This window comes from Haemorhous mexicanus, chromosome 8 (assembly GCF_027477595.1).
Source record: "Haemorhous mexicanus isolate bHaeMex1 chromosome 8, bHaeMex1.pri, whole genome shotgun sequence".
In the NCBI taxonomy this organism is placed as follows: Eukaryota; Metazoa; Chordata; class Aves; order Passeriformes; family Fringillidae; genus Haemorhous; species Haemorhous mexicanus.
In genome coordinates, this window is record NC_082348.1 from 24,369,255 (window position 1) to 24,394,772 (window position 25,518).

Consider the following 25,518-nt stretch of genomic DNA (forward strand, 5'->3'; position numbering starts at 1 on the left):
TGATTCCATATAATTTGTTATGAATTTCCCATAGCCTGCACCCATAGGCTGTACTCAGTCCAGGCCAGTGATGAAGCCTGCTTCAGGAGCCTATGACTGATACAGGAGAGGAATGTGGCTCAGTGTGCTGGAGAGAGCCAATGATCAGTTTGTGTTTGCTCAAAACTGCTGTCAAAAAAACCATCCTGACTCATCAGTTAAGGAAATGTGTTGAGCATGGAGGGAAAGGAGGGTAAGGCACTCTGAGGCATTTGTAATGCACTGCTGGGAGTGACACTGAGGTCACAGCCACATTGTTTGCTGAAGTCTGTAGGTTTCCATTCCTTGCTCTGTGTGTGTGTCTGTCAATTCAGACAGCCCAGCTATGGCGATTTAGTGCAACACTCATCAGCCCAGCTGTGGATCCTTGTGCAGCAAACTCCTTTTTTAGTATGGGAATGTTCATGGAATAGAGCTTTCTTAGGAAGTTTTAGTCTATTTTGATTTGAAGATGAAAAATCAGTTTTCTCCCATTTCTGCCCTCACCCCTTGTCTGGCATGCTCTGCCACTGGTTCTTGTTTGGTTGGTTTCCTAAGGAAGACTTGTGTTCCTAGGGTGTGCACCCTTCCCACTTACTTCTGGCCATTTTTCCCTTTCTCTTACAAGAACTAACTTCTGAGCCCTTGGGCCAAATCAGCTGCAGGGATTTGAATTCTCTGCACTCTTGTGTTCCTGCAGATTTTGTGAGGAGAAGAGATGACTGAGACAGGGAGTCTGTGCTAGCCGTGCCACAAGGTCACAGTCACAGCCCTGTCCCTGCCAGCCCAGGGAAAAGCTGAGCCAGCACCTGCCCTGCTGCAGGTCACCAATCTCAGGAGTCCAGGCAGCAGAGCACAGGGGTTTGTCAGTGCTGCTCAACCCACACACTGAGGACTTGTACAAAGTCCAGAGATGCCTTCTGCTTGTTACACGGGGATATGGGCAAGCATTGCAACCTGTGGAAAAAAAGTCTTAGTCTAGGAAGAAAGCCAAGAGGGGGAGGTTACTATAATATAGGGAATTGTTGCTTTTTATGCTTCATATTCCTGCTTCATATTCTCTTTTTATGCTTCTTATTCCAGCAAGCTGCTTTACAAATTTGACAGGATGGTTTTGAAAAGCACACAGAAAAGCTGTCATTTCATTCCTTAGGCTCTTACTGTAGGACAAGTTTCTACTGAGAGCTGCAAATTCAGGAAAGGTAAGAGGCCAAGTGTATCTCTGCCTATGCAACCTGCTGCCCTGAGGAGCAGGCAGGCCATTGCTAATGCTCTTTATGGCTGTCATTTTTCTTTTGCCCCTTGTCCTAATGGCAACTGGTGAGGCAGTTTTCAACAACTTAGAGCAGAGGAGACAGTTTACTGATCTAGGCTCCCATTACCTCCAAAATGTCCATGAATGCTGTTATCTCTACATTTCAGTTAACATGAGCTACATGTAGAAGCACCATTGCAAATTAATATCCTATTAATAATAGTAATAGCCTTCTGTTCCCAGCAGTTAAGGACTTGCTGGCAGTGGCTGTGGCACACACCACCGAGTTTAGAGCTGCATGTTTTATTTTCAGTTGTAACATGGAAAGGATGGTCTTGGCAATTTCTGTCCTACTTGCTGCAAAATTAAATGTTGGTTATTGTGCAGGGTGGATGTTTGCTGATTAGAAGTCCCTTGGGCAGCTGTTGTGCCAGCTCTCCCAATAGCTGTGCAGTTATATGAATTTGGGCTTGTTGGCAGTCCAATTTAGGAGCACTCTCTCTCACCTCCATAGTCAGTTACTGACTTCCTTTTTGTGCCCATATCTTCTTCTGGCTTTGGGTAGAGCAGTACCTTCAGGAAAGCATAAAGGAAAATCTTCATCAATTGTGGGTTATGCTACCAGGAAGTGAAACTGTTTTAATGATCATGGCAGCTCCTGTTGCTTCTTTACACTTGTCCAAAGCAAGAACTGCTAGAATATATTCCAGGCATTTTTTTGGAGCCTGAGAGTGTGAACTCATCTTGACACCTCTTTGTAGTTCAGTTCAGGAGAGGTTTTTAGCAATGACTTTTCAATTAAACAAAAGGCCTGTTTGACATCTCTTAGAATTTAATGCCAGGGTTTTGGTGGTAGCAGACAGAGAAGAGGAACTACCACATGCAGGAAAAAAAAGATGAAGATAGTGTTCTTCACATATGGAGGGTGGGGTAGGAGACATGGTAAAGGTTTCCATGGCAACATTCCTTGAGAAGAAGTATTTTTAAATCTGTGAATTTTAGCCTCAAAAACACAGTTGTGTTTCCCACAAAAAGATTTGGGGGAGGGCTGGAGTGGAAAGAATTTTTCCCCCTACTTGTCAGGTCATTCCAGTTTCTTTTACAGAGGAGCCTGCTCCCAAGATAAATGAAGTATGTGTGAGTTCTGTGATCTTAATGCTCCTGTAAAGAAAGCCTTGCTTCCAAGAGGCAGGAAACATCAGTCATAGTTCTATATCTGCTCCAACATCTTTGGTGCAAGCACTTGATCATCTCTTTAATGGAAAAAGTAGTTCAAATAAATCAGTGCTAGACCAGTTAAAAGTCACAAGGACAAATCTTGCAGGATTTTACATTAAAACTAGTGTAACTTGGCACAAAATCTTAATTTTAAATAATATACAGTTAAGTGATAGTAGTAGTGATGAGGTAGCTGGGGCCTTTTGCCTTGGCCAAAGAGGAGAGGATGCAGAACTGGAAATGCAGAGAAACCAGGTAAAAGATGTCCCTGGTGAATGTCTTGGTTACTTTGATACAGTGAAACATCCCTGTAAGTGGACAAGTGGTGCTCCAGTGACACTTACTCAGGAAGTGTTTGCTCTTGATATGGGGTATCAGTGCTGGGACCACCTCTGAACCTCTCTGAAGCTTCTCTGCTCCAGTCTCTGCAGTGCAGAGCCACTCACGGGCACTGGCACGCTCTGCTCCCACCTCCCTGCTGGCATCCAGGCAGGTCAGCTCTGTCACGAGCCTGGCACATCCAGTGCTGTGCCTGCTTGGCTGCCAACTTTGAAGTCTCACCAAAAAAGGCTTTTTTTTTTTTTTTTTAACAGTTGCTTCCAATTCAGTGGTGACTCAGACACTGCAGCAAGGATAAAGTGATCATCTTCCCCTTCAGAGCTTTACAGCAGAAGGCCCTGAGTATCCTCTCTAAAAGAGAGCTTGGTGAGCCCAGCCATCAACTGGATTCAGTTCTTTAATTTAACTGACGGAAAAAGACACTCCAGCAGTGCTGTGTACCTGCTAGCTCAGGGCCCATGTTTCAGCAATAGACTAAATGATTCCTGAAGTACTTTGTATCCAGAAACCCTGGGGAGGGGAGGCTGGGAGGGAATGAATAGTCATGCAGAAAACAGAAGGGACAATTCACCCATTAGAGCTTTTTTCCTGACCAAACTTCCCTTGACCATGAATCCAGTAAAGGAACAGAAATTTCATGCAATAATAAGAGAAAAGGTAAGTCATATTTGGCCATTTATCTTTTCTGGGGAGGGATAGGGTGTCTAAGAAAGCAAAATTTATACTTCAAACATAATATGAATTCATAATTCATAGGTGTCAAAAGTGTGAAAATTGGCACTTGGCAGCCATTGTTTCATATTGGCCAAGACCTGATACAGAATAAGCAGGGCTCAGATCTAAGAGACTAAGAGGACTTGTCAACCTCCCTACATCTTCATTGATAAAACCTACCAGCAGTAGGTGCTTTGGGAGGAGGGGAGTGAGCCATGTGAGTCAGCAGGAGCTGACAGGGATACACCTGCAAGAATACGCCATTGCATATCATGGGAAACCAGTGGTTGCAGCCACCCCACATTCATTGATCAGCAAGATATTTGGGAGCAGAGAGAGCACTTCATTCTTCTGCTGTGCAGAATTCATATTGAATTTGACAAACCCTGCACCTGGATTTGATGTACTGTTCTAAAATGAAGAAGCAGATTGATTGCTTGTTAGCAGAATGCTCTAAATTAACCTCAGCCATGGGCCTGGTTCTGCAGTCCTTTGCATGACTATTATTTGTGCTGTACAATTGCATTGAATACCATTGAGCATGCAGTATATTGGTCTGGCACAGCTGCACTGAAATTCTAGTTGTGGCTTTCAGTTGTTGGAACCCAAATTTTTGGATCTGCTTAGATGTTTGGATTTTGAATACTCCCAAACAGTCAAGCACCTACTTGATTATTTAAACACCTAGATGTCTCTGTAAGTCTAGTATTGCCATAATGCAAAGGAAAAGGAAATTGCATGGAATTATGCCTGGCCTCTGGTTTCATATTCCAGCTGTGGTAAGTAGGTAGAGCCTGTTGCTGTACATACCCAGTAGTTCACAGTGAATGTCTTTTTTGCTTGAGGAAGCTTGATGGTGTTTTTTACATAGTAAAGATGAAAATATTGCAAACATACATCATGCATTAGCCTTTATACATTTTATAGCTGTACTGTTCCAGTGTGGCAAACTGAGCTGAGCAGTCACATTTTCTCAATTACCTTCAAGAACTGGAAATCCTTATCACCTCTTGTGTTTCTTTCTCCCATTACTGCTGCACTGGTCTTGAAATTGTCACCAGAGCTAAAAATCCTCATTCTGTAAATGAAACTATGATTTCAAAAAATTTTACAGTACAGTCTCCTCATAAACCTCCACAAGTCTTTTGCTGATGTGACTCACTCAATTACTCATGTGGGCAGACGTTCAGATAATAAAAGCGGTTAATGGAAAGCTGTGAGAAAAACTGCTGGTTCCTGAGGAGGCAGCCAGGGGGAATGTACTGTGGGTATTTTATCCTAAGAGCTGCTGCATTCACTGAGCTCCCAGCCACTTTTTTAAGATAAGGATTTCTCCATTCTGCTTTTTCCTTTGTATAAAACCAGCTTGAAATATCAGATTGGCAACAGAGAAGCAAAAGCACACCAGCTGTATCTGTTTGCTCTTCTGCTCCTCTTCCTACATATTAGAGATGATAGCCAGTCTGTGCCCTGAAATAATCCCTTTATCCTAGTGATGTACATACCTAAACAGCAGCGTTCTAATGAGCTCTGGGTTTCTGAATCAAGGAGCACAACTAACAAGTGGCTAAACAAGCTCTTTCACTTTAAGTGGCACATATACTGACAAGGATCCGATTTTTCTGGAATTAATAAAATTAAGAGATTTGGCCTTGAGATTTAGTTTGCCATAGGAATATGACACCTTTTGAACTTCATGAGGCAGAAAAGTGAGGAAAAGTAGTAAGGTACCCCTTGGATGTGAGAACTTCACTATCTAATGAAGTTATACACATGTGGTGGCTTCAAAGAGACTTAGAATTAAGCCAAGACTGGGACTAGTGTAAGTGGATGAACTGATTAGAGCAAAGGGCTAGCTGGCATTTGCAGAAATTAACTCTTGGTTGTGTGGCTCTGAGGCTGCTAGATTTTTGGGGGATGTGCTACTGCAGTTGCTGTGTGAGCCCATTCCAACAGTGCTGGATATAGAAAGAGAGAGGATGTGAATATATGCTCGTTTTTGATACAAGATGAGCTGGGAGGGAGACTATGGTTTGACTTGTAAAATAGAGCTTCTGGCACAGAGAAGCAGTGCATGGATGTTGAGGCTCTGGACCAGAGAAAGTAAGCTGTCAGATTATATTTAGTGACTACATGCTGCAGGAAAGCACAGAGAGGGAAGGAGGGGAATGATTGCATAGCTGAGCCCCATGGGTAGTGAGCACACAGAGCAGAGAATGAGGCTGTTAAGAGAAGATGAATTGCCTTGGTGTTCCTGATTCAAATAAATCTCTGTGTGAGCCCAGGCATCTGCACAGACTTGTATGATTACTTTGATTACCAGAGCTCAGCTTTATTTATCCATCAATAATACCCTAGACTCCCATTAGGTGAAGAGTGACCATCCTGTGGCCTTGCAGCCATTCCCCTCTGCTCTCACCCTAGGGATGTCTCCTGCAGCAGTCCCATTCCTAGCTGGGGAAGCAGTAGTCTGAGAGGGGCTCTTGAAACCCATGTCCTCATCTGCTGTACAGCCCAGCTGTACACCCAGCTCAGTCCTAACCCACTAGAATCTTGTTAGCTAAGGCTGGCATCTGCAAAATAGGTTAGACTACCCTGCTCCATTTGAATTCAGGGGTGTGAATTCTCCATTGTGTTTTCTGGAAAGCTCAATCCTAAATAGATGAAAATGGAAGAAAAATCCTTATACCTGTATGAGACAGATCAAACCTTGCATGCTGACATGTGGCAGTCGATCATTTGGGTGCTGTCATATACTCCAGGGTGCAGAGATTGTAACTTTGACTAGTTTACAGCAGGATGGTACAGCTTAGGTTCTTAACTCCTTCCTGCTAAAAGCTCACTTGTATGATTCAGAGATGCTTTTGCCTCTGCAATAAATAAGGCCTTTAAGCTCCCTCTCCAAGGAGACATGTGGGGAGGCCTGGCTGCCTTCTGTGCATAAATATTTCTGTCAAACTGGATTCAGACTCAGGTGGGTGAAATGACTGTGCCCATGGGGAGCCATCAGCCTCCACCTCCTGTTAGGCAGCACTGCATCACTGAGATTTGTGTTGTTACCACACTGTCAAAACTAGCTGTGGTTGAGAGGAAGGGCTGAAATGCTCCTGTATGTTCACCAAGCAGGAGGACAAAGCAGTTGGGAGAAGGAGTGAGATGCAGACTGTAATAGTGAAGAGAAGCTGTGCAAGGAGAAGCTGCCTTCACAGCCTTGAGAAAGGGGATTACTTGTCCAGATGTGTGGTAGAAGGAGGAAAGATGACTTCAAAGGTGTGATTAATTATTCCCTTCCTGTGCAAAGGAGTTATGCTAGTTACAGAAACATCACACATTGGGTTTGGTGGCTCCAAAGAATATGCAAGGTCATCAAATATTTTTAAAATGGTTTATGTGGTAAAAGCAGGATTACAAACAGCGGGATTAGAAGAGCTCCACGGGCAAGTTCCTGGAGTTATGCAAGTACCTAAAAATCTGAACTTTAATTTCAGGAAGAAACAAACACCTCAAAGAATGGTTCTGACTGCTGCAACTGCTGCAGACCAAACTTGAAAATATGAAACAAGCACCAGTAGGTCAGTAATAGTGAGCCAGAATCAGTAGTTCAGAGAGGATGAATTTTTGTATTTGCTATACTGGAGCATTAACTACCCTTCAGTGGCTCAGTGACCATATCAGACCTTACCTGGGGGATGCCACTGGGTCAGGACAGAGTGGAAAAGGACTGGCAGTTGGTCTGGGTTAGCATCTTAGAGGAGGAATACCAGCAGGAAAAACAAATTAGAGCTGTTCTTTCCTCCCCTGTTCCCTGAATGCTTGTCGTTTGATCCCTTGGAAGGAAACTGATGAGCAACTATGCTTTGTGCTGGCCTCTCTTTGAGACCGTTTGTTGCTTGTTTTCTTTTAATGTCTGAAATGTTAGAAAGAGAGAATTTTTCCTATTTGGCCTGACCTCTTCCTTCTGGGGAGCGTACCTCCCCTTGTACTGGCTCTGTCCTCACACAGTGCTCTCTTGAAAGAAAGTTCAGCACAAAACTAGAAAAAAGCTTGGGATTTGGAATAAGATGTGCCCTCAAACAGATGGTCTGAATCTCTGCAGCATGTCCCGCTCCTCTTTGGAGGTGCTGTGAGGTATCAGATGTCAGTTGTGCACTAGATGGTTCTGAAATAGCAATGTTAGGGCAAACACTTCCATGAGATGGAAGCTACTCTCCTACCTTTGTGCAGCCAGCCTTTTACCCAGCAGCAGTTTCTCGTAAGCAGAGAGGTTATCTGTGGTTATAATCTTGATTGCCCAGCAAATTGCTGAATGCCTGAGGAAGCAGGAGGAGAATGTGCAGCTTCAGGGTGTGTGGGTTTTTCAGTCTGGTTTACAGTGAGCACTGGAGGTTGAGTGTTTAAGATGCCTCGAGATCCTGACACCATTTGTTGCAGAATTAAAGAGCTGCATTCTGGCTGGGAAGCCACCCCAGCATTCTGGAATAGCCATGGGAGTTCAATAAACTGCTGCTTGCTTCAGAAGCTTTGGATTATGAGGCTGGCAAAGAGTGGCTATCCAGGCAGAGGCAGACCCAAACACTATGTGAAGCAAGCATGGAAACTGTGTCTCTGTTGGGGGAGTGAAGGTACATACTTCAGTTACAGACTCTTTTCTTCAATTGCCCGATTTTCCTTCCTTCCCTCACCCCTCCAGTAAATGCACCCTTCCTCCTAAAGGGCATGGGCCTATATATATCATCAGTACACATGACCAAAACTTTGGTACCAGAGTCCTTTGTCCTTTATCCAGCTGCAAATCTGCTCAGCTCCATGTGATGCAGCAGCACAGGGATTTTCAGCTTTTGTTCTGCTGTTTACAAAGACTGAAAAGATAAAAGGAAAAATGTTCATAAAACTAGAGCACAGTTATATAAAGAAGTGAACTGAAAACCTGCAGCAGGATCTGTCCAAGATCGGACCTGGTCATCTGTCCAAAGAAGATCTTTACTTGCACCCCTTATGTGATGTGCTGTTCAGTTCTCTGTAAAACAACAAAAATGGAAGAGACTTTGATTGTGATTTCCTACTGTGTGCAAAACATAGGTGGCCTTTGAGATACCCCATTATTACTTTTCTCTAATAAGGAATTGATGACTCAAACTGTATGTTTGTCGGATGCCCATGCAGAGTGCTCAGCTGCAGGATTGCATGTGACCAATGGGTTGGCTCATCTGTGTAAATTTTTGTGAGGAGGGGACTCCCTTGGGTGATTGGCAGGACTAAAACCCTGACATGTGAGAGAAGTTGGAAGAATAGTGGTTTCCCTGTGCTTTTGGAACTTGATCTCCAATTTAAAGACTCTAGACTGCTTGCCTTTCTACTTTTTGGTGACTGTCTGAACAGCACCTTTAGGTGAAAAATGTGTTTGCTCCTCAGTCTTGAAGATATTGATATAAAGGAAAATCTTGCACAATAGGATTGAAAAAAAATTGGAGAAGTTACCGAGTGTAATAAATTAGGGCTGAGGGAATGCGAAAACTTAAAATTAGTTTAGCACATCACTTGACAGATGGGAAGTAATTTATGTAAATTTAGGGAAGTGGTAGTTGGATTCAGTTGATCTAATTTAAACACTATTTCTAATTATTTTTTGTATGCATACAGAGGATTATAGAATGGTCATTATTCTGACAGAAGGGCTCTTCATGTTTAAATTTAAATCCATAAATGAGTACCCTATTAAAATGCAAACATGCTGTGATTACAAGCACCTGATTATGCAGGCAGGTTAGTCCAGCTACTCTGGTGAACAGCTGTGTGCATGTATTTCAGATAATGCTTTTTCTTACACCCTAAGAACCACAGGCAGAGCCCTTGAGAGGTCAAGAGGTGCCTGACCCACAGGTGGGAGCTGCCTGTAAGAAGGCTTGCTGATGTTGAGTGCAGATCTGAGAGCAGATGGGCTCTCACAGATTTCCACTGAAAGCAGGACCTGGTACCACCCAAGGGCACAGAGAGAAGATGACACAATTAAACAATTCCCCCTCCCTGCACTCTGGTGCTGCTAATCCAAGTTTAAACTCCTAACAGCATCTTTGGAGAACCTTCTCCTTTACATTTTGACAGCTCTCTCCTTTTGCCAAGAGAAAGATCATGTAGGTTTACTGGGGAGCTGCCAAATGACAGCTTGACTTCACACCTGAGAAGCAAATGAATGAGGAGAGAAGGAAAGCCTCAGCCTACCTCCAGCCTGGCACAAAGACAAAGAGTCTTGGAAGCATGGGCATGAGCAACCCCTGGAGCTGCAACAGCAGCAGCAGATGTGACACAAGCAGAATCCAGGCTGAAGCTGCAGTGCAGGAGGGAGCACGGGGCCTGTTACCAAACTGCAAAAGCATTATCCATCAGCTGCACACCCTGGGGGGAGGTGGAGGCCTGGCCACGGATGATTCTTGGAGGTGTGGGATAAGGCTTGGAGCTCCACACTGTAGAGCAGCCTTCTTGAGTTGATTTGGCTGGCTTTCCTTCCTTGAGCTGTTGCAGAAAAGACTGCTCTCTCAAGACATGCATTAACAATCAGCAGGGCAGCTGACAGCCATGATTCATTCTTTAACTACCCCAAACCCAGTATTTTTGGATGTGTAACTCATGGTTTATAAACTCTGTGGGTAGAGGGCACCAAGAACAAGGCTGCACGACCCCTCTTTGCTCCATGTGGGTTTAGGGCAGAATGCCAGACTGTTGTGGAGAACTGCAAGCAGCCTGACTCCTCGGGTGTTCAGGGACCCCATGGGTGTTCAGTGACAGCACAGGTGCTCATGAGCAGTCAGTCACCTCTCTCCTCCCACAAGCATCATGGTGAGGTGTCTCTGGCAGGGTGTTCTGTGGTTCATAAGCCTTTTTGTGAGAGTAAGTCTATTACAGCTACAAATTGCCCTTGGCTCTCTAACTGCTTGTAGAAAAGTAGTTGAAGTTGTGAATTTCAGACTACATTTTAAAATGGGAGAAAAATGCTTTACATATGAGAGTTTTTTCACCAGTATGATGAACACTGTGCCTGACTCATCTTTCATATGGGAGAGCTAAGCAAGCTAAGAAGAAATGATCCTCAGGGCAGGGATTTCTATCTTATTTTTCTTTTAAGGGAAGAAATTTCCAAAGAGTGGCCCCAAAGACTACTAGTTTGTTGCCTGACCCCTCCAGGTGTTTGCAATCTGCAATTCTAGAATTCAGGCATATCCATCTGGATGCCTTTGCAACAGCAATCAAAGCCATAGAACAACCGTTCCTGTAGGAGCAGACTGATGCCCAGGTCCTGCAGCGCTGGATGTTCTCTGGCCAGCTCCTGGTGTCTGTACCGTGAGTGCTGGGACAGCGCCAGCCCGGGTACCTGGTACAGGAGCCAGGCGCTCTCCCAGCGCCCTGGGCTGCACTACACGGGCAGCAGGAGCTCTGTGGAGTCTCTCGGGAACCTGAGTGAGTCATCACAGCTGCAACTCATTCCAAAGGGACAAATGAGCTCCACTGCAGAAAGCTGGGACGCTTCTGCCGAGAGGGCTGGTTGCTTGGGGTTTTTTGTGGGAGAAAGGTTACTTCTAGGTTCAGGTGGAGGAATTGAGTGGGAAAGCCTTGCACACTCCTCGAAGGGTGGGCATTAGAGTGACTTTCCTGGGATATAAAGCACGCCAGTGTTGAAGCCGGGAACTGACCGATCGGACCTGACTGATGGCCTCAGTGCAGTGCTTCAGCCACGAGGCTGTCCTTCCTCTGTTTCTGCTGACCCTTCATTATGTGCTTTTTTTGTCAAGGCTGGAAAGCTGGGAGTTCACCCTCCCTCGCGCCCCTGTAGAACAGCAGCTTTTCAGAGAGGATCCACAGAGAGGACCGCTTTTGTTCTTCCTGCGGCCATCAAGAGAGCCGCTCAGCGGCCGCCCCGGAGCAGGAGGGTCTGGTACTCACACGGCCCTCGGAGCCCCCAGGGCTATGGGCAGAGGTGGCCGCAGCCCTGCGCTCTGCAGGGCGCGCTGCCAGCAACCCGCCAGCGAGTGAGTTAAGGCAAGGCGATTTAAAAGGAAGCCAAGACTCGCCGAAAGGCGCACATGCATAGTTATTTATTGTTTCCCGGGACAGCGCGAGCGGGGCCGCCCGCGGGCCGTGCGCCCCTCCCCCGCTCCCGCCGGAAACGCCCCCTGCGCGCTGCCGGCACGGAAGTGGGCGCGCGCGGGTGGGGGGCGCGCGGGGCGGCGCATGCGCAGGAGGCGGCGCGCGGCCGCGCCCCGCCCCCGCCGCGGTGGGGGTCTGGCGCGCGCTCCGTGCGCGCGGCGCGAGGCCGGGCCCGGGCGGCGGGCGCGGAGCCCGGGGGGGCGGGGGGAGTGCGCGGAGCGGGCGGGGGGTGAGGGACGTACGGTCGGTCGGTGAGTCGGTCGGTCGGTGAGAGGATGTGAAGATGGCGGAGCTGCAGATGCTGCTGGAGGAGGAGATCCCGGGGGGGCGCCGGGCCCTGTTCGACAGCTACACGAACCTGGAGCGGGTGGCCGAGTACTGCGAGACCAACTACATCCAGGTGCGCGCGGGCCGGGGCCGGGCAGGGCGCGCCCTCACGGCCGTGCCCGCGGGGCTGCCCCGCTCGCCGGGCCCGCGGCGGCGGGCGGGCAGCGCCGGCTGCTGCAGCCTGGGCTGGGGGGGGGGGGAAAGCTGCTTCACCTCCAGCGTGAACTACCCCGGCGTGACGAGGCGCAGAAGTATGTAATTGATTCCTAAATTGAATTTCTTCCACTTTGTGAGTGAATGTTTATTCCAGATCGTGTCTCTGTCCCCCCCTTTTCGTTCCCTCCGCAGATTCTGATCTGCTTTGCAGCCGAGGTGATGTGATAAACCGAGGGCACGGCTGACTCCCGCAAATACAGTGTTGGTGCCTGTTAATTTAGAGCAGAATGATTCAGGCTTTAGTAGAGTTATGTCTGTCCGTTTGTATTTTCCTTCTCGAGCAGGACTGTGGAATTCCGTTGGAAGGGCAGCTGCCAGGTGGTAGGTGCAGGATGGAAGCGTGATGTAGTAGAGCTGGTACAGAATTAGGGAGAAAGAGATGAAGTGCAAGTGCTACCGCATAGTGTGGTTTTTGCGGTGATAGCTCTAAAGCCAGGCTGGTGTTAGGACTCTGCTTTTTTCATTTCTCTTTCTAGTGGAAAGAGAGAAAAAATGCTCTCGGTTTAGTTTGATAGTGATAATAGGGCCAAATGAAAACTTTGCCCCCAAACACAAGAAGACACACTAAGACGTGTCTGAGTGTGCAGGAGAGAAAGGTAGTGGGTATGATGTGGATTTGTGGTGTCAGTATTGAGAGAATTCCGAAGTGTCCCAGAATTGTTTGTGAATTCAGTCCCCGAAGGGCAGAGTGCTTTCGTGCTTCCAGAGAGCAGCTAGCGATGAGATCTGTGCTGAGACTGTTCTGTCAGTGAAAATGGGAGAGACTATTTAACCAGAGGCAGAGAATACTTAGAATGTCCCTGTAAAAAAGCTCTCACTGTTTTTTTTAAATTGCTGAATGACTAGCTGTCCTTTAAAGAGAAGACTTTGCATATTTTGGGTCATTTACAAAACAGGTCAATTACAGTAAAATGATATAGCTGTATTTTATTATGTAATAACACTTCTGATGTTGAATTAGTATGACTTGGTGTTTTTAAGAGATGTGTTGAAATCTTACAGTTATGACCTGACATATGTGTGTTGAAATTTCTGCTTTGTTGAGAAGTGATTTTTCTGGAATATGGGAGAGAGGTATTGGAAGGCAGAACCAGATAGAAAGAACTGCATGTAGTTGGGTTTTTTCTTTGATTTTTTTTTAATTCTTTGTATAAATCAAAGTTTGCAAATCTCTACAGAACAGATCCACTTTTAATGTCTTAATGAAAACTGCAGAAGAGGACTCCATGCTGTTTTGTGCAAATAGAGAAGGAAAAAAAGATGGTTATTGCCCCCGACAGCGCACAGTCCATAAGGACAGTCTAGGATCACAGGAGATGGATACAGACAGATGGTGAATGAAGGAAAAGAATGCAGCACTCTTGGTCAGCCTGATGAGTTCTGACCACCACAGCAATATCCCGACTGTTAGCAATTTATCCAGGCATCATGACAACACAGAGCTTTAAGGGGGAGGTGAGAATTAAAGAATGAAGTTGCGTTGTGACCATTGACTGTGAGGTGCAGTATGGGTCACAGCATCAACAAGCTTAAATTTTTCAGGAAGTGGGGAATGGAGATGTTGGCCAGGCAAAAGGCTCTGGCTTTTGGAATGCTCTGAAACATGACAGGGTGGGTTTGTTGTGGAGAAGAGGTTCAGTGTGAGGGGATTCTGGATTTAGTGGTGTGAGTGTCCTAGTAACAAATCTGTCAGCGAGCTCTCCCCACCTTCACGGTGCCAGAGCTACATAAACTGCTGCCCCAGATCTCTATAAAAAGCTGATTTTTTCTTCTCTACCAGAGGGGAAAAGATTAATGGGAATAACTGTTGGCTAATTTGATATTTGTGGTTTTGCTTCTAATAATATTTATTATTCCAAAGTTGTTATGTCTAAAAGAAGTCCAAATTATTTTCAAAATAGTAACCTTGAATTTTTGGGGGAAGATGGGTTTGTAAATGCTCTGAAATGCGTGGAAGAGTAATCATCCAGAAAGTCATGTAATGAAGATGAACTAATTCTACTGTAATCTTGTAGTATTTCAGAGCTGACAGAAGATTTGTTGTGGATAATCTTGAGATCTAGGAGAGGCTCAGAATGTGGCTGAGACCTGAATTTTATCTGCAGGATGGTAGGTGCTGTGGTGATGGGAACATTGAAGGCCCTTCATTGGCCTGTATTATCTATTTCAGTAGCCAAGCCACTCCCTTTCTGTGCCAGTTGCTGCTTTGAAGTTTTATTGTCCTGTACAAAAACTGTTACAAAAGCCAGGGAGGCACTGACCAGTGTAACAGAATTTGAAATTCAGTGCTAAAGCAAATGTTTTTTTCTCTTCCCCCCCACCCAGCAACATAATTGCAGCTTCAAAATTATTAAAATGTAATCTCATACACGAGAAAATTACTGGTTCATAGTAGTAGAGCTGTGGCAATTGCAACTCATTTGACTTCTGCTTATGAAATGAAAAATCTGTTCTTAAAAATTTTGTCAGTGTTTATCCAAATTATGATTGATCGATGACTTTAGCAACAGGGAATGGTACATAAAATATTATCTTTCCCTTGAGTCTGTTATATGGTAGTGTATCAGAGAACATTAGCTTTCAATTTTGTGGAAAATTACAGGAAATACAGCAAATATATAGTAAGTGGACCTGCAGCAGTGAAAGAAAAGACTGCTGTTTGGGGAAAAAAAGTTTCTTCATGTCAAAAACTTCTTATTTTTCTAGTAACTTGGAGAAATCATACAGGTTTTTTATGTCATGCTGCTTCCTAAAGAGAAGGGGAAGAGAAGCTTTTTTGTTAGGAGGGTGTTTGTGTGGTATCTGACACAATGTCAATCACAGGTTAAATTTTATATGGTCTGTTCAATGCTTTATGTACTAGTGCTGTGTCCCCTGTTACAAGTTCAGTCTCAGTCTTAATGTGCAACAGAGACATTCTATAAAATTTGATTTCTTATGTATTTGGTATTTGCAGTCTACATTGATTTATCTGGTCTTTCATAAGAACCAGGTAATAGTTATATTGGGCAGTGTGTTGTGTTTACAAAGTTTTCATATTCCTGCTTAATTTTGTTCAGGAGTATCATAAAGAAAATTTCTACTTATGGTAGTATAAGTAACAAGACCATACAGTTATGTGACTTGCACGTCTTGTTACTGACATAAATTCCAACACTGGCTTGCCCTGTTAAGTTTCTTTGAGCTTGTCCTGTATAAGTCTATTCTGAAGTAATCTTTTGTTTGTTTCTCATTATCATTGCTTATTTTAAAAATCAGCTTTTTGTTTTGTGCAGTGCATGGCACTTTCTAGAGTAACTGATTGCTTCTGTCTGCAACTCTTTGTTGAAAGAGTCAGAAAAAATTACCAGGTGGAGACATTTCAACCTATAAGTGTCTGGTGTGCAGAGATGTGAGGTGGGGGAGGTCCCTCCACCACAGCATGCAGAACTGAGTGAAAAGCCAAGCCTCTGTCCTCTGCCCAGCCTTCAGGAGGAACCTCTGATTTCTCTGATCCAGCTGTGTTGGCTGGATTCTTTTAAAAGGCTCCATTTTTTTAGTTATTCAATATTATTATGCTTTACTTGTCAGCTCTAGAGGCTGAAGAGGGAGCTTCTGATTTTCCTCCCTTCATAGTCTTCATGTTGCCATCACTGTTGGCATTTTATATACAGAAACAGTCTTCTGGTGTTTGTGAGGGGTAGGATAGAAAGAATATTTTTGTTCTTGTTCTTGGGAATCAATCCATCCTGCTGGTTACTAGGAATAACCTACTTTCATTCCTGCAGATAGCTTTATTTAACTAGACTTAAAGGTGAAAACTACTTGTTTCTTGGTAATTTTACTACAGTCCATAGGTCAGTGAGTTTCATAGTTACTTTCCACATATCTGTTATTTTACTGAGATCTCATAAGGAAACCTAAGTGGCTGTAGATTTGGAAGCATCTTCAGTAGGCTGAACAAGAGAATAAGGCATCTCTTAGCATATTAGTTTTAAATTACAGGAATGGTGGTCTTTAGAAACAGCAACTTAATGGTTACAGCTTTAGTAATGGGAAATTTCCATGGACCTGCTTGTAATGACTGGTACCAGTATATAACTTGTGTAATTATACAGGGAATTGCAGGAAATATGGTTTATAAAGAAGTTCAAGAATGATCTCTCTTCAATTTACTGAAGATGTGCATCACCTTAACAGCGGTGACTGAGTTAGATTTGTAAAATCTATTTAGTTTTCAGAAGTGTGAATATCAGAGGAAAGTTGTTTTTGCTCTTTCTGTTCCCTAAGCTTGTTTATTCTATAATCCAACTTCAGTGAAGGGGTGATTAATCTTAGCACTGGTGGAACACTTGTTCTGCAAGCATGAAAGTGGATATTGATTAGCTCCAGTGAATATTAGTCTAGAAGTTCAGGAAGATGATAACAAGTTGATACTCTAAAAAACCTATGAAAGAGTAGTAATGAATACTACAGGGCAATGTGCTGTACTGTCTCACTCCTAAGTTCAGTGAATATTACATGGATATGTCTTTTCCATCAGCCTATGGTAGGACTTCTTGAAAACTGTGTGACTAAATTTGAATATGCAGTGATGGATTAAGCTTGTAAGTCAGCCAGGTGCCCACCAAGCTGTTCTCTTACTCTCAGTCCTCAGCTGAGCAACAGGAGAAAGTAAGGAAAAAAAAAGGCAAACCGAGCTCATGGGCTGAGTTAAGGACAAGGAGGTCGCTGACAAATTACTGTCGTGGGCAAACCACTCTCAGCTTGGGGAGTATTAATTTAATTTACTGCCAATTAAAAATAGAGTAGGACAGTGAGAGAGAGAGTCAAAACTAAACCCACCTTCCCCCAGCCTTCCCTTCCTAGGTTCAATTTCACTCCTTCGTTTCTAACTCTTGTACTTCCTCCTTGTCCACTGGTGCAGGGGAGCAGGGAATGGGGGATGCTCTGGTTCAATCATATCACTTTGTCTCTGCTGCTCTTTCCTCCTCTCAGTCTTTCTCCTGCTCCAATGTGGCCTCCCTCCAGTGGGGTACAGTCCTTCACAAAGTGCTCCAAAACACTTTGGAGCACAAATACCAGGTCTTCCCATGGACTACAGTTCTTCATGAATTGCTCCAGCATGGGTTCTTCCCAAAAGCATCCAGTCCTGCAGGAACATACTGCTCCTGTGGGTGCCCCACAGGCCACTGTTCTGCCCAAAGCCTGCTCCTGCGTGGACTTCTCTCCATAGGCTGCAGCTTCTGCCAGAAGCTCCTTCTGTGGGCTCTGCACAGGCTGCAGCTTCTTTCAGAGCATATCCACCTGCCCTGCCGTGGGATTCTCTATGGGCTGCAGGGCAATCTCCACTTCAGTGCCTGGAACCACCTCCTCCCCTTCCTCCTTCTCTGACCTTGTTTTCTGCAGGGTTGTGTCTTCCACATTTTTTTCACTCCTCTCACAGCTGCTTCACAGTGGTCTTTACCCTTTGGTAGGTGCATTGGCACAGAGGTGCCACCAGCATGGCTGACTGGCTTTTGCCAGTGGTGGGGCTCTTTTGGAGCTGGCTTAGAACTGGCTCTGTCTGATGGGGGGGCAGCTCCTGATCTCCTCTCACAGAGGCTGCTCCTGCAGCCACCTGGCTACCACTAAAGTGACTTGTTAGGTTTGGGAACTTCAGTGAGGATAATCTAGAACATGTTTCCTTTAAGTGAGTCAGTGAAGCTGGCAAAGTTGTTGAAGAATTTATCACTCAACCAATCTACTTTCCTTTTTCATCACGTGTGCTGTGTTTTGCCAGGAAAGCAAATTTAATGCTCAAGTTCAACCTGGAGTTCAGGAAGTGCTGGATTGATCCTCTGTTGAGTGGTTATGAAGACAGCACGAGCCATTTTATTAGTGGTAATTGGGGTTGCTGGTGATAATACTGTGTGTGTAGGTATGAAAATAAAATTTGTAAATATGCAAGTTGCTAATATAAATGTTGTAACACTAAATGTTGGTTACAAGTGGCATTCTAGTTGTTCCCTTCTATAGTTTATTTTCAGACTGTGGTTATTGAATTATATTGATCAAGAATTTTAATTCAGAGTAGAAAGCTTCTGCATCCTACAGTTAATCAGCTCTCTGAAATTTATTGTCCATTGCTTGTGTTTTACTTGGGTTTACAGTTATTAATCTTTGTGGCTTAGTGCTGAGGCAGAAAGTGGTGCCTATGTAAGGCAAGAGCATCTCCAGTCAGTGCTTTAAGCAGGTAAAATCTTACTCTCTAGTGTTCAGCAGATTATTTTCTTGATGAAAAACATTGATTTAAATACTGTGTTTGCAGCAGATTTATTCAGTAGACCTATGTCTAGAGGCTGATGGCCCTTTTTCTTTTTTAAAATTTTGTTTCAAGTGCTGTTTTCACACTTAATTGCACACCTGAAATTGACCTCTTGTTTAGTAATCTAAGTTTTCTAAATATTGTTGGATATCTCTGTCAGGAACTTCAGTCGTTGGGCTGCTTTATGAAGCAGAATTACAAGTCAATAGATGAAACCTCATCACAGCACACTGAATTTAAGAGCATTTCTTCTTCTCAGAGCTCTCACTAGTTAGGTTGGCAGTTCTTTCTTGAAGTGAATAAGCTAATATGTTTTTGCAAGTGAGTTGTGTCTATTTTAGTGAGAAGTCTTAATTTTCTGTTTCTCAGGTGTCACTAAGTTGCTCTGTCAAATTTCAATTTATATACTATGAAGTATAGACTCTATATGTGCTATTCCATTTTCCTGTAGCTTATTTCCCAGTAGATGCCATTGTAATATGCATTCTTAATGGTATTTCACTTTGAATAATAGTAAGTGCTTGCCTTATTACTATTGGTGTAGCGTTACCATGATAAAGTTGTTTTCTGCTCAGTGACACGCAGGCTGAGGAACAAATATTACTTGGTCTGGGGTTTTAGTGGCCTGTGTTGGTTATAGCACACAGCCAAAGCTAGCTTGGTGCCAACTCAGAAATTTACTATTTTTTTTCTTAAAAAACTCTTCTAAGTAAATGCAATTGTTTTTATTAGGATATTCTCTAACTTTGTTGTGAATTTCCTGCTGACAAGAGCAGTGCCATTGCTTTGCTCAGGAATGGGGGGGGGGAGTGTGAAGTGAGGGAGGAGGAGAGAATGACTGAGGCAGTGAGCTGTTAGATGGACAGTTTAAGGTAAGTGAGAAGTTCATCAAGATACCAGCTATCAAACGTGGTTATTTTAAACTTTTGTGCAGCAGCAGCAGTGCTGCTTTTTGGGCCTGAAGGTCTGTAGTGCAAATGTGAGGTGTTGTTTCTGTGGCCCCTGTGAGAACTGTGAGCAGTGGGGCTGCGACCTGTTAAACCTGAGAGGGTTGGTACACATAACCTGTGGGTAATGTGGGGCTTTCGAAAGCACAGGCAGTGCTTGATTTTCTGTAGAGGCTGTCTCATACAACATAGTCTCTTCTTGACACTGCTGCTTTTGCCAGACAGGAGTATACCAACTTAGCTGAAATAGGATTTCTGTGTCTGATCTCTGTTCAAGCACAAACTTCTAGTGTGTCTAACAAACAAAATGTACAAAGCCATTTATTACTGAGTAGTGTCGTATGAATTCAAAGCACACTGATTTGTCTTGATTCCCTTTAATAATAATCATTAAATAGTATGTGTTCACTCAATATACAGTGCAGATTCTCAACTAGCTTTAAGTGTGTCCTTTTATACTGTAAGTTTAAGCAATGTTGGCCATTGCAGCATTTGTAATTCACTCTGATTTTTTTTAACTAGATGGTGACTTTGTAAGTTGGCTTGAGAAGTGGAGTTTGTTCATAGCTTTCTATGTAAGGCAGAGTGTTTGCTGCAGGTTGTGAAAGTTTGTTGTCTACCTACTTCTAATTGGGTAAAAACCACAGGTGTGCTGCACCTTGTGGGAAATGTAGAAATGTTAAATATCCCAAATTAAATGGCTATTTTGAATCAGCTGACATACATTTATCTGTATGGAGGGTCTGTGGAGGGACAACCCAAAAATATTTAGCCAAAAGGAGATGAGAAATAGTAAAAGCGAAAGTCAGCCTCTTATCCCTCACACTGCTAACAGCAAAAGAAGAGGCTGAGGTGGATTGCAGGCTTCAGAGACACTGAAAAATGCCAGTATGAGCAGATGCTCAAAAAGGGGTGGTTATTTTTGACAGAAAAGTAATGAATTATAGGATTATTCAAACAATATTTTGAAAAGTATGAACTTTGTACACTGGTTTCGCATTTTCTTGTGTAGAGTACAGGGATACTAAATTAAGTTTGAGAGGTAATGCTACTTCCCAATCTGTGGAATTATTGCTATGGGCTTAGGATTTAATGGTATTCTAGAAAGGCTAGACATTTTAAATAAATAATGAGAATATAAGCAGTTCTGTCTTTTCCTTTCATATTCTTTTGCCTTGCATTTATTCCATGATGGAGTTTTCTGTCTCTTATATGAAGTATTTTGCAGTGTCCACTTTAATTCATTTCACTGGATTATTGGGGATATTGCTTCTATTTAATACTGTAGTTTCTGTATCCTGAGTATGATATATCCTGGATCCTTTGAAATGCTTTTTGCACAAATTGGTGTTGGATTTGCCTTCCAAGGAGAGGGAATTAATGTGTTGAGTTACTCATGTCAATTTAATAAGATCGAGATAAATTTCATTTGTGGGAAAGAGAGCTAAAGGTTTTTATGTGATGGAATATATATGTGTGCGCTGAAATGGTGGTAGTAAAATTAATGGGCTTTTTCCACCATGACTAATAACTAGTGAACTGGGAGTGAAAGCAGTTGTAGAGGAGAATGAAACTGTGACAGTACATTTATTTGTTATTTATGAAAAATCAGTCTGCACTGTTTTCTGATATACTCAATTTTCTCACTTTATTCCTGTTAGTGATCTCAGAAATTAGCCTCAAAGATTTAGGCCTATTGATGTTTGTGTCCTTAGAGGTGTGGTGCCCATGAAGTGACTCTGTCTCAGAAGGGGCAGAATGATTGAGCATGCAGAATCTCTGGATCAAAGAGTAGTGTGTAATCAGTCTTAATTAGTGAGGGTGTTGGTTTTGAAGCATTTCTATCACATTCTGAGTGCACTGTTATAAAAGCAGTCCATTCCTGAAAGAAAGAGGTAATTCTTTGACTATATGTGCATCTGTATAAATTAATAAGTTTGGATAATAGAAGGTAGAAAGTTATCAGTAGATTCTGAATTGCTATTACATTTGTCTGGTGGTGATAATAATTAATTTAAATCATCTCCAAACTGAGGACACTTCTATAACCACTTGATGGAATGAGTTAATGGAACTATTGTAAATAATTCCTATTTTGTTATCTGCTTTAAATGTACATCTTGTATTTTCTAACTATATATGCAGTCTTTACATTTGTTGGAGTTAGTAATTCAGTATGTGCTACAAATACATGCAATTTTGATGACTGGAGCAAGAGGGAAGGGTAGGCCTCTACTTTTTGTTGTTCTCATTTGTATACTCATCTGTTCACCAAATACAGGTCCTTGGAAACAGAGCTTGTTAGGGTGATGAGCTTCTTAGAGATGTTTGTACTATTTTAAGACCCTTCATTAAAGTATAGTTTATAAGTTGTATTCCTTGTGCAAGACAGGCTCTTATGACTTATCTCATTCAATCACCAGTTGGATAATTAATGCAGAGTTATAACTTATTTAACCATTTATACACATATAAAAGAATTTTTTCATTAAAGAACAAGCGGGGAATACAGTGCCAATAATCCACTTTTGTCTGTAAAGGCTGTGCTTAAAAGTTCTCCAAAGAGAAGGGGATTTTCCCTTGTTTTCTTATGATGAGCAGAGGTTAATACTTTCCATGCATTTTACTTTCCCTAAAATTTTCTTATCTTTTTTTTTAGTTGTAGATTTTGTTAAGGACACAGAGAAGAATGCGATTTATTTGCCACTGGTGAAGTCTCAGAGTATTGAATTCTTAGCTTACTTTTTAGCTTGTTTTTTTTTTCCTGTGTGCTAAAAAGGTAAGTGCCTTTGCACACACCAGATCCCAACCTGAGGAGGCAGCTTCTTATACTGAAATCTGTTGGTTTTAAGTAGCACAGTTCTTACGTGATGTCCTGTCTAGATCTTGTACTTCACAAATCAGGGTCAGTACAGCTTTTGTGTGCAAACAGTAGAAGGAGTTTATTTTGGTCTGGATTCCATATGCCCTTAAGGCTCTGAACACAGTCCTTCAAGAATTGTTTGCATGGTTTTCTTTGACTAATTGTAGGGGGAATATGAGTGGTTTTCCCTGAGTTTTAGGGACAAACTATTCAGTAAAATGACTGGAAGATGAGTGATACAAAAAAATGCAACTGCTTGTGTCTAGGAAGGTGGAGGATTAGAGGTTATGCAGTTGGTAGATCCTTCTTGAAGGAAGAGAGAATTGCTTGTCTGAAAGGCAGCTTGAAATTTGTGCTTTCTCTGTGCCTCTTTGTCTTAAAACCTAGGATTCATGTTGTGAAACTCTTCGGGATTGTTTCATTTATTGCCATAGCTGGATGGTTAGAGAGGTGATATTATTTAGGCATGTATTGTCAAATGAACAGGTCATTCATGCAGCACTTTTAATTAATGAAGGTGTAGAGAAAACTCTTCTTTCAGATGGTAGTAGAACTTGCTGAATATATAGTTGTAACAATCTGTTGAGACAACTTGAAAATAGTTCACATTAAAAGGAAAAATGCAAGGCAGGAGAATCTTTTATGACATAGAAAAAGCATTCAGCAGTTGAAATGTTCTCTTTTTTTGTCATTTCACTTCTTTGACATTTCTGTTTTTTTGCTCAGAGTTGTCAGAAGAATAACATTAAAATTTGGTGAATAAGTGAAGATTGAGACTCAGCCTGTGTCATAATTATGGTGAAAGTAAACACAGTCATGGGGATTCTTCATACCCTCTATTGGAGCATAAAACTGCTGTGAGAGGAGTCTTGTGTTCTTTCATCAGTCTGCAGTGTCACTTTCAACTCCCATGGTGGAAGTTCTCATTCCTGCAGTTTGGTGCAGCTCTGCCCAGGTGATGCTGTGTTCCCTGCGTGCTGTGGCAGCTGCTCCGGTGCAGTGCAGTGCTGTGGGTGTGCGCTGGCCGTGCAGGTGGGCTGGGCTGCCTGCAGCGCTGCATGCAGCACGTGCAGCCTTCGGGATGTGTTCTGGGGCTGAGAGCTCTGGCCATTGGGAGGGTTCCCAGCACGTGGAAAGCTGTCTGCTGCTGCTCTAGTTAGAGATGATGGAGTTTGGCCTATGTGGGGAACAGCACGATAATTCTTAACTGCGGGATTAAAATGACTCGTTCCTGAAATATTTGTCACTGAATTTAGATTGTATAGCAGGAAGGAAGTGTTTCCTCTATTTGAGACAACAGTAGTCTGTATATGGCTTTTCTTTGAAAATTGTTTGTGAAAATTGACTTTTTAAACTGTTGCATTTGAAAAAATTCATTATTAGTGATTTTGTTAGCTGAGGAAAATAATGTATTAATTTACTTAATGAAAATCCTGGTCTTAAGTTTTACTGGGCTACTCTGGATGTGGCTGTTGTAGGGGAAAAATTGCAGTACATTTTTATCTTCTGTTGAGATGTCTGTGACTGATGGTGTCTTCTCTGTCCAACATGAATGCTTACCAATCTATACATCTTGAAAATAGTAATAATTATATAAATATAGGGGAAAAAAAGGTGTTTAATTGCTCTTAAAGAAATGCATCCTGTCTGATATAGGATTGTCTAAGGAATGTTTATAAAGGTGTTTGGGCAGAACAGCACCAGTAGGTGCTGAAATCAGTATATGAACAAACCTTAAACGGCCTGGTGAAAATCAGTCTGGCTCACATTAGATAAACAGAGACAAGAAAAATTGTTATTTCACCTGTTTTGGTAAAATAAGATAGTACCTGCAGATGTTTTGGGGGTTTTTTTGTTTGCTTGTTTGTTTTTTGGTTTTTTTTTTTTTTTTTTTTTTTTTTTGTTACAGAAATGCTTTAGTGGAAGCTGAGGTATGGAACATTATTAATATGTGTGCAGAGGTGGGCAGCTGTGAATTTTGGAGTATTGCAGATGCTCTATACTACTTTGATAGTGTTAGTCTGATTCATTCCTCTGTCCTTTTCTGAAGCTTTTATGGTAACCATTTTTTCAGGACAGACTTTGTAGAACTTCTTGTACTGTGGTATGTGGTGCTTATTTTTCATTTCAGAATTGCTTCCAGGTTTACAGAACTGTCTTCTGTTGGATCCCAAATAACTTGATTGATTTTTTGAAGGTGTTCTGATAGAACTACGTCCTTAGCTGCTGCCTCTGCAACATCCTACATGGAGATTTTCTCCTGGATGTTCACTGGGATATTGCTGAAGTTTTGTTTTTCAGAATGTCCTCATATGTAATTTTGTGTGTTTTTCACATGAGTTATAGTTTGTTGTCTTCAGCTGACATCGAAATGTTAGAACAAAGGAACTCAAGCATTTTAGAAATAGAAGCTCTTCTTTGGTACTACAGTCATTCTCATTGGGTTTGTTGTATTCATTAAAGTTTCTTAAATGCTTTTGATTCAAAGAATGTATTTGGTGCATCATCTACTTTCTTTGTGTGGGGGCATAAAAACAACCTAGAATTTACAGAGCGTCTGCCAGGGGGTCCATGGGCTATTAGGTAATGCCAGTGCTTTGTTTTAAGACAGCAGATTTAAACATTTACTGTATGAAATTCTGATAGTGTTCTGAAGGAATTTTCAAAAAAATATGGTCTCTTCAAGCTCATCCTGATTTATGTTCTGAATGATGGGCCTTTATAGTTAAGCAATAAGACCCTTATTCCTGGTAGTTTGTGTTTCAAGTCCTGGCTTTTCTTTACCTAACAAAAAACTCTCCATATTGTTAGAGAAAAGTTCTGAAATGGCTCAGTGACCTGCCTTGCTTTGTTTCAAGTCTGGGCAATCTTAGAACTATTGTATGTGGATAACCAAATCCAACTTTGCCAAGCTTGGATTTGCTTATCAAGCATATTGCTTTTGATATATCAGTGTGATAATTGTTAATTCTTAAAAAATTTACTTGGTAATCTGCAGAAAAAAGTAGTATTTAAATTGGATGGAGGTTACTGTGTTACGGTTGCAATATAGTTAATATGGAAAATCAAATGCACATCCTTTTATACATGTAAAATGGCCATATATTGTTTTTAGAAACTAAGTTACCACTTGCATGAAACAGTCTCTCTTTGGGTTAGAAGTATTGTTCTTAATGTGAATGTAGGTCATGCTTAG

General features: G+C 42.5%; 1 protein-coding gene across 10 annotated transcripts in view; it reads left to right on the forward strand.

Moving 5' to 3' along the window:
• Positions 1-11,895: 11,895 nt before the first annotated feature.
• The window catches only part of ABI2 (abl interactor 2), a 64,137-nt gene continuing 50,514 nt past the window's right edge, over positions 11,896-25,518 (forward strand). For 4 of the 10 annotated variants that reach the window (XM_059853240.1, XM_059853244.1, XM_059853247.1 and 1 more), the window contains exon 1: positions 11,897-12,083. In XM_059853240.1, the coding sequence (XP_059709223.1) occupies positions 11,967-12,083 (117 nt within the window). In that variant the 5' untranslated portion in view covers positions 11,897-11,966. Of the gene's footprint in view, positions 12,084-25,518 lie in introns of all 10 variants that reach the window. The other 6 variants (XM_059853239.1, XM_059853243.1, XM_059853245.1 and 3 more) reach the window with 3 other exon arrangements.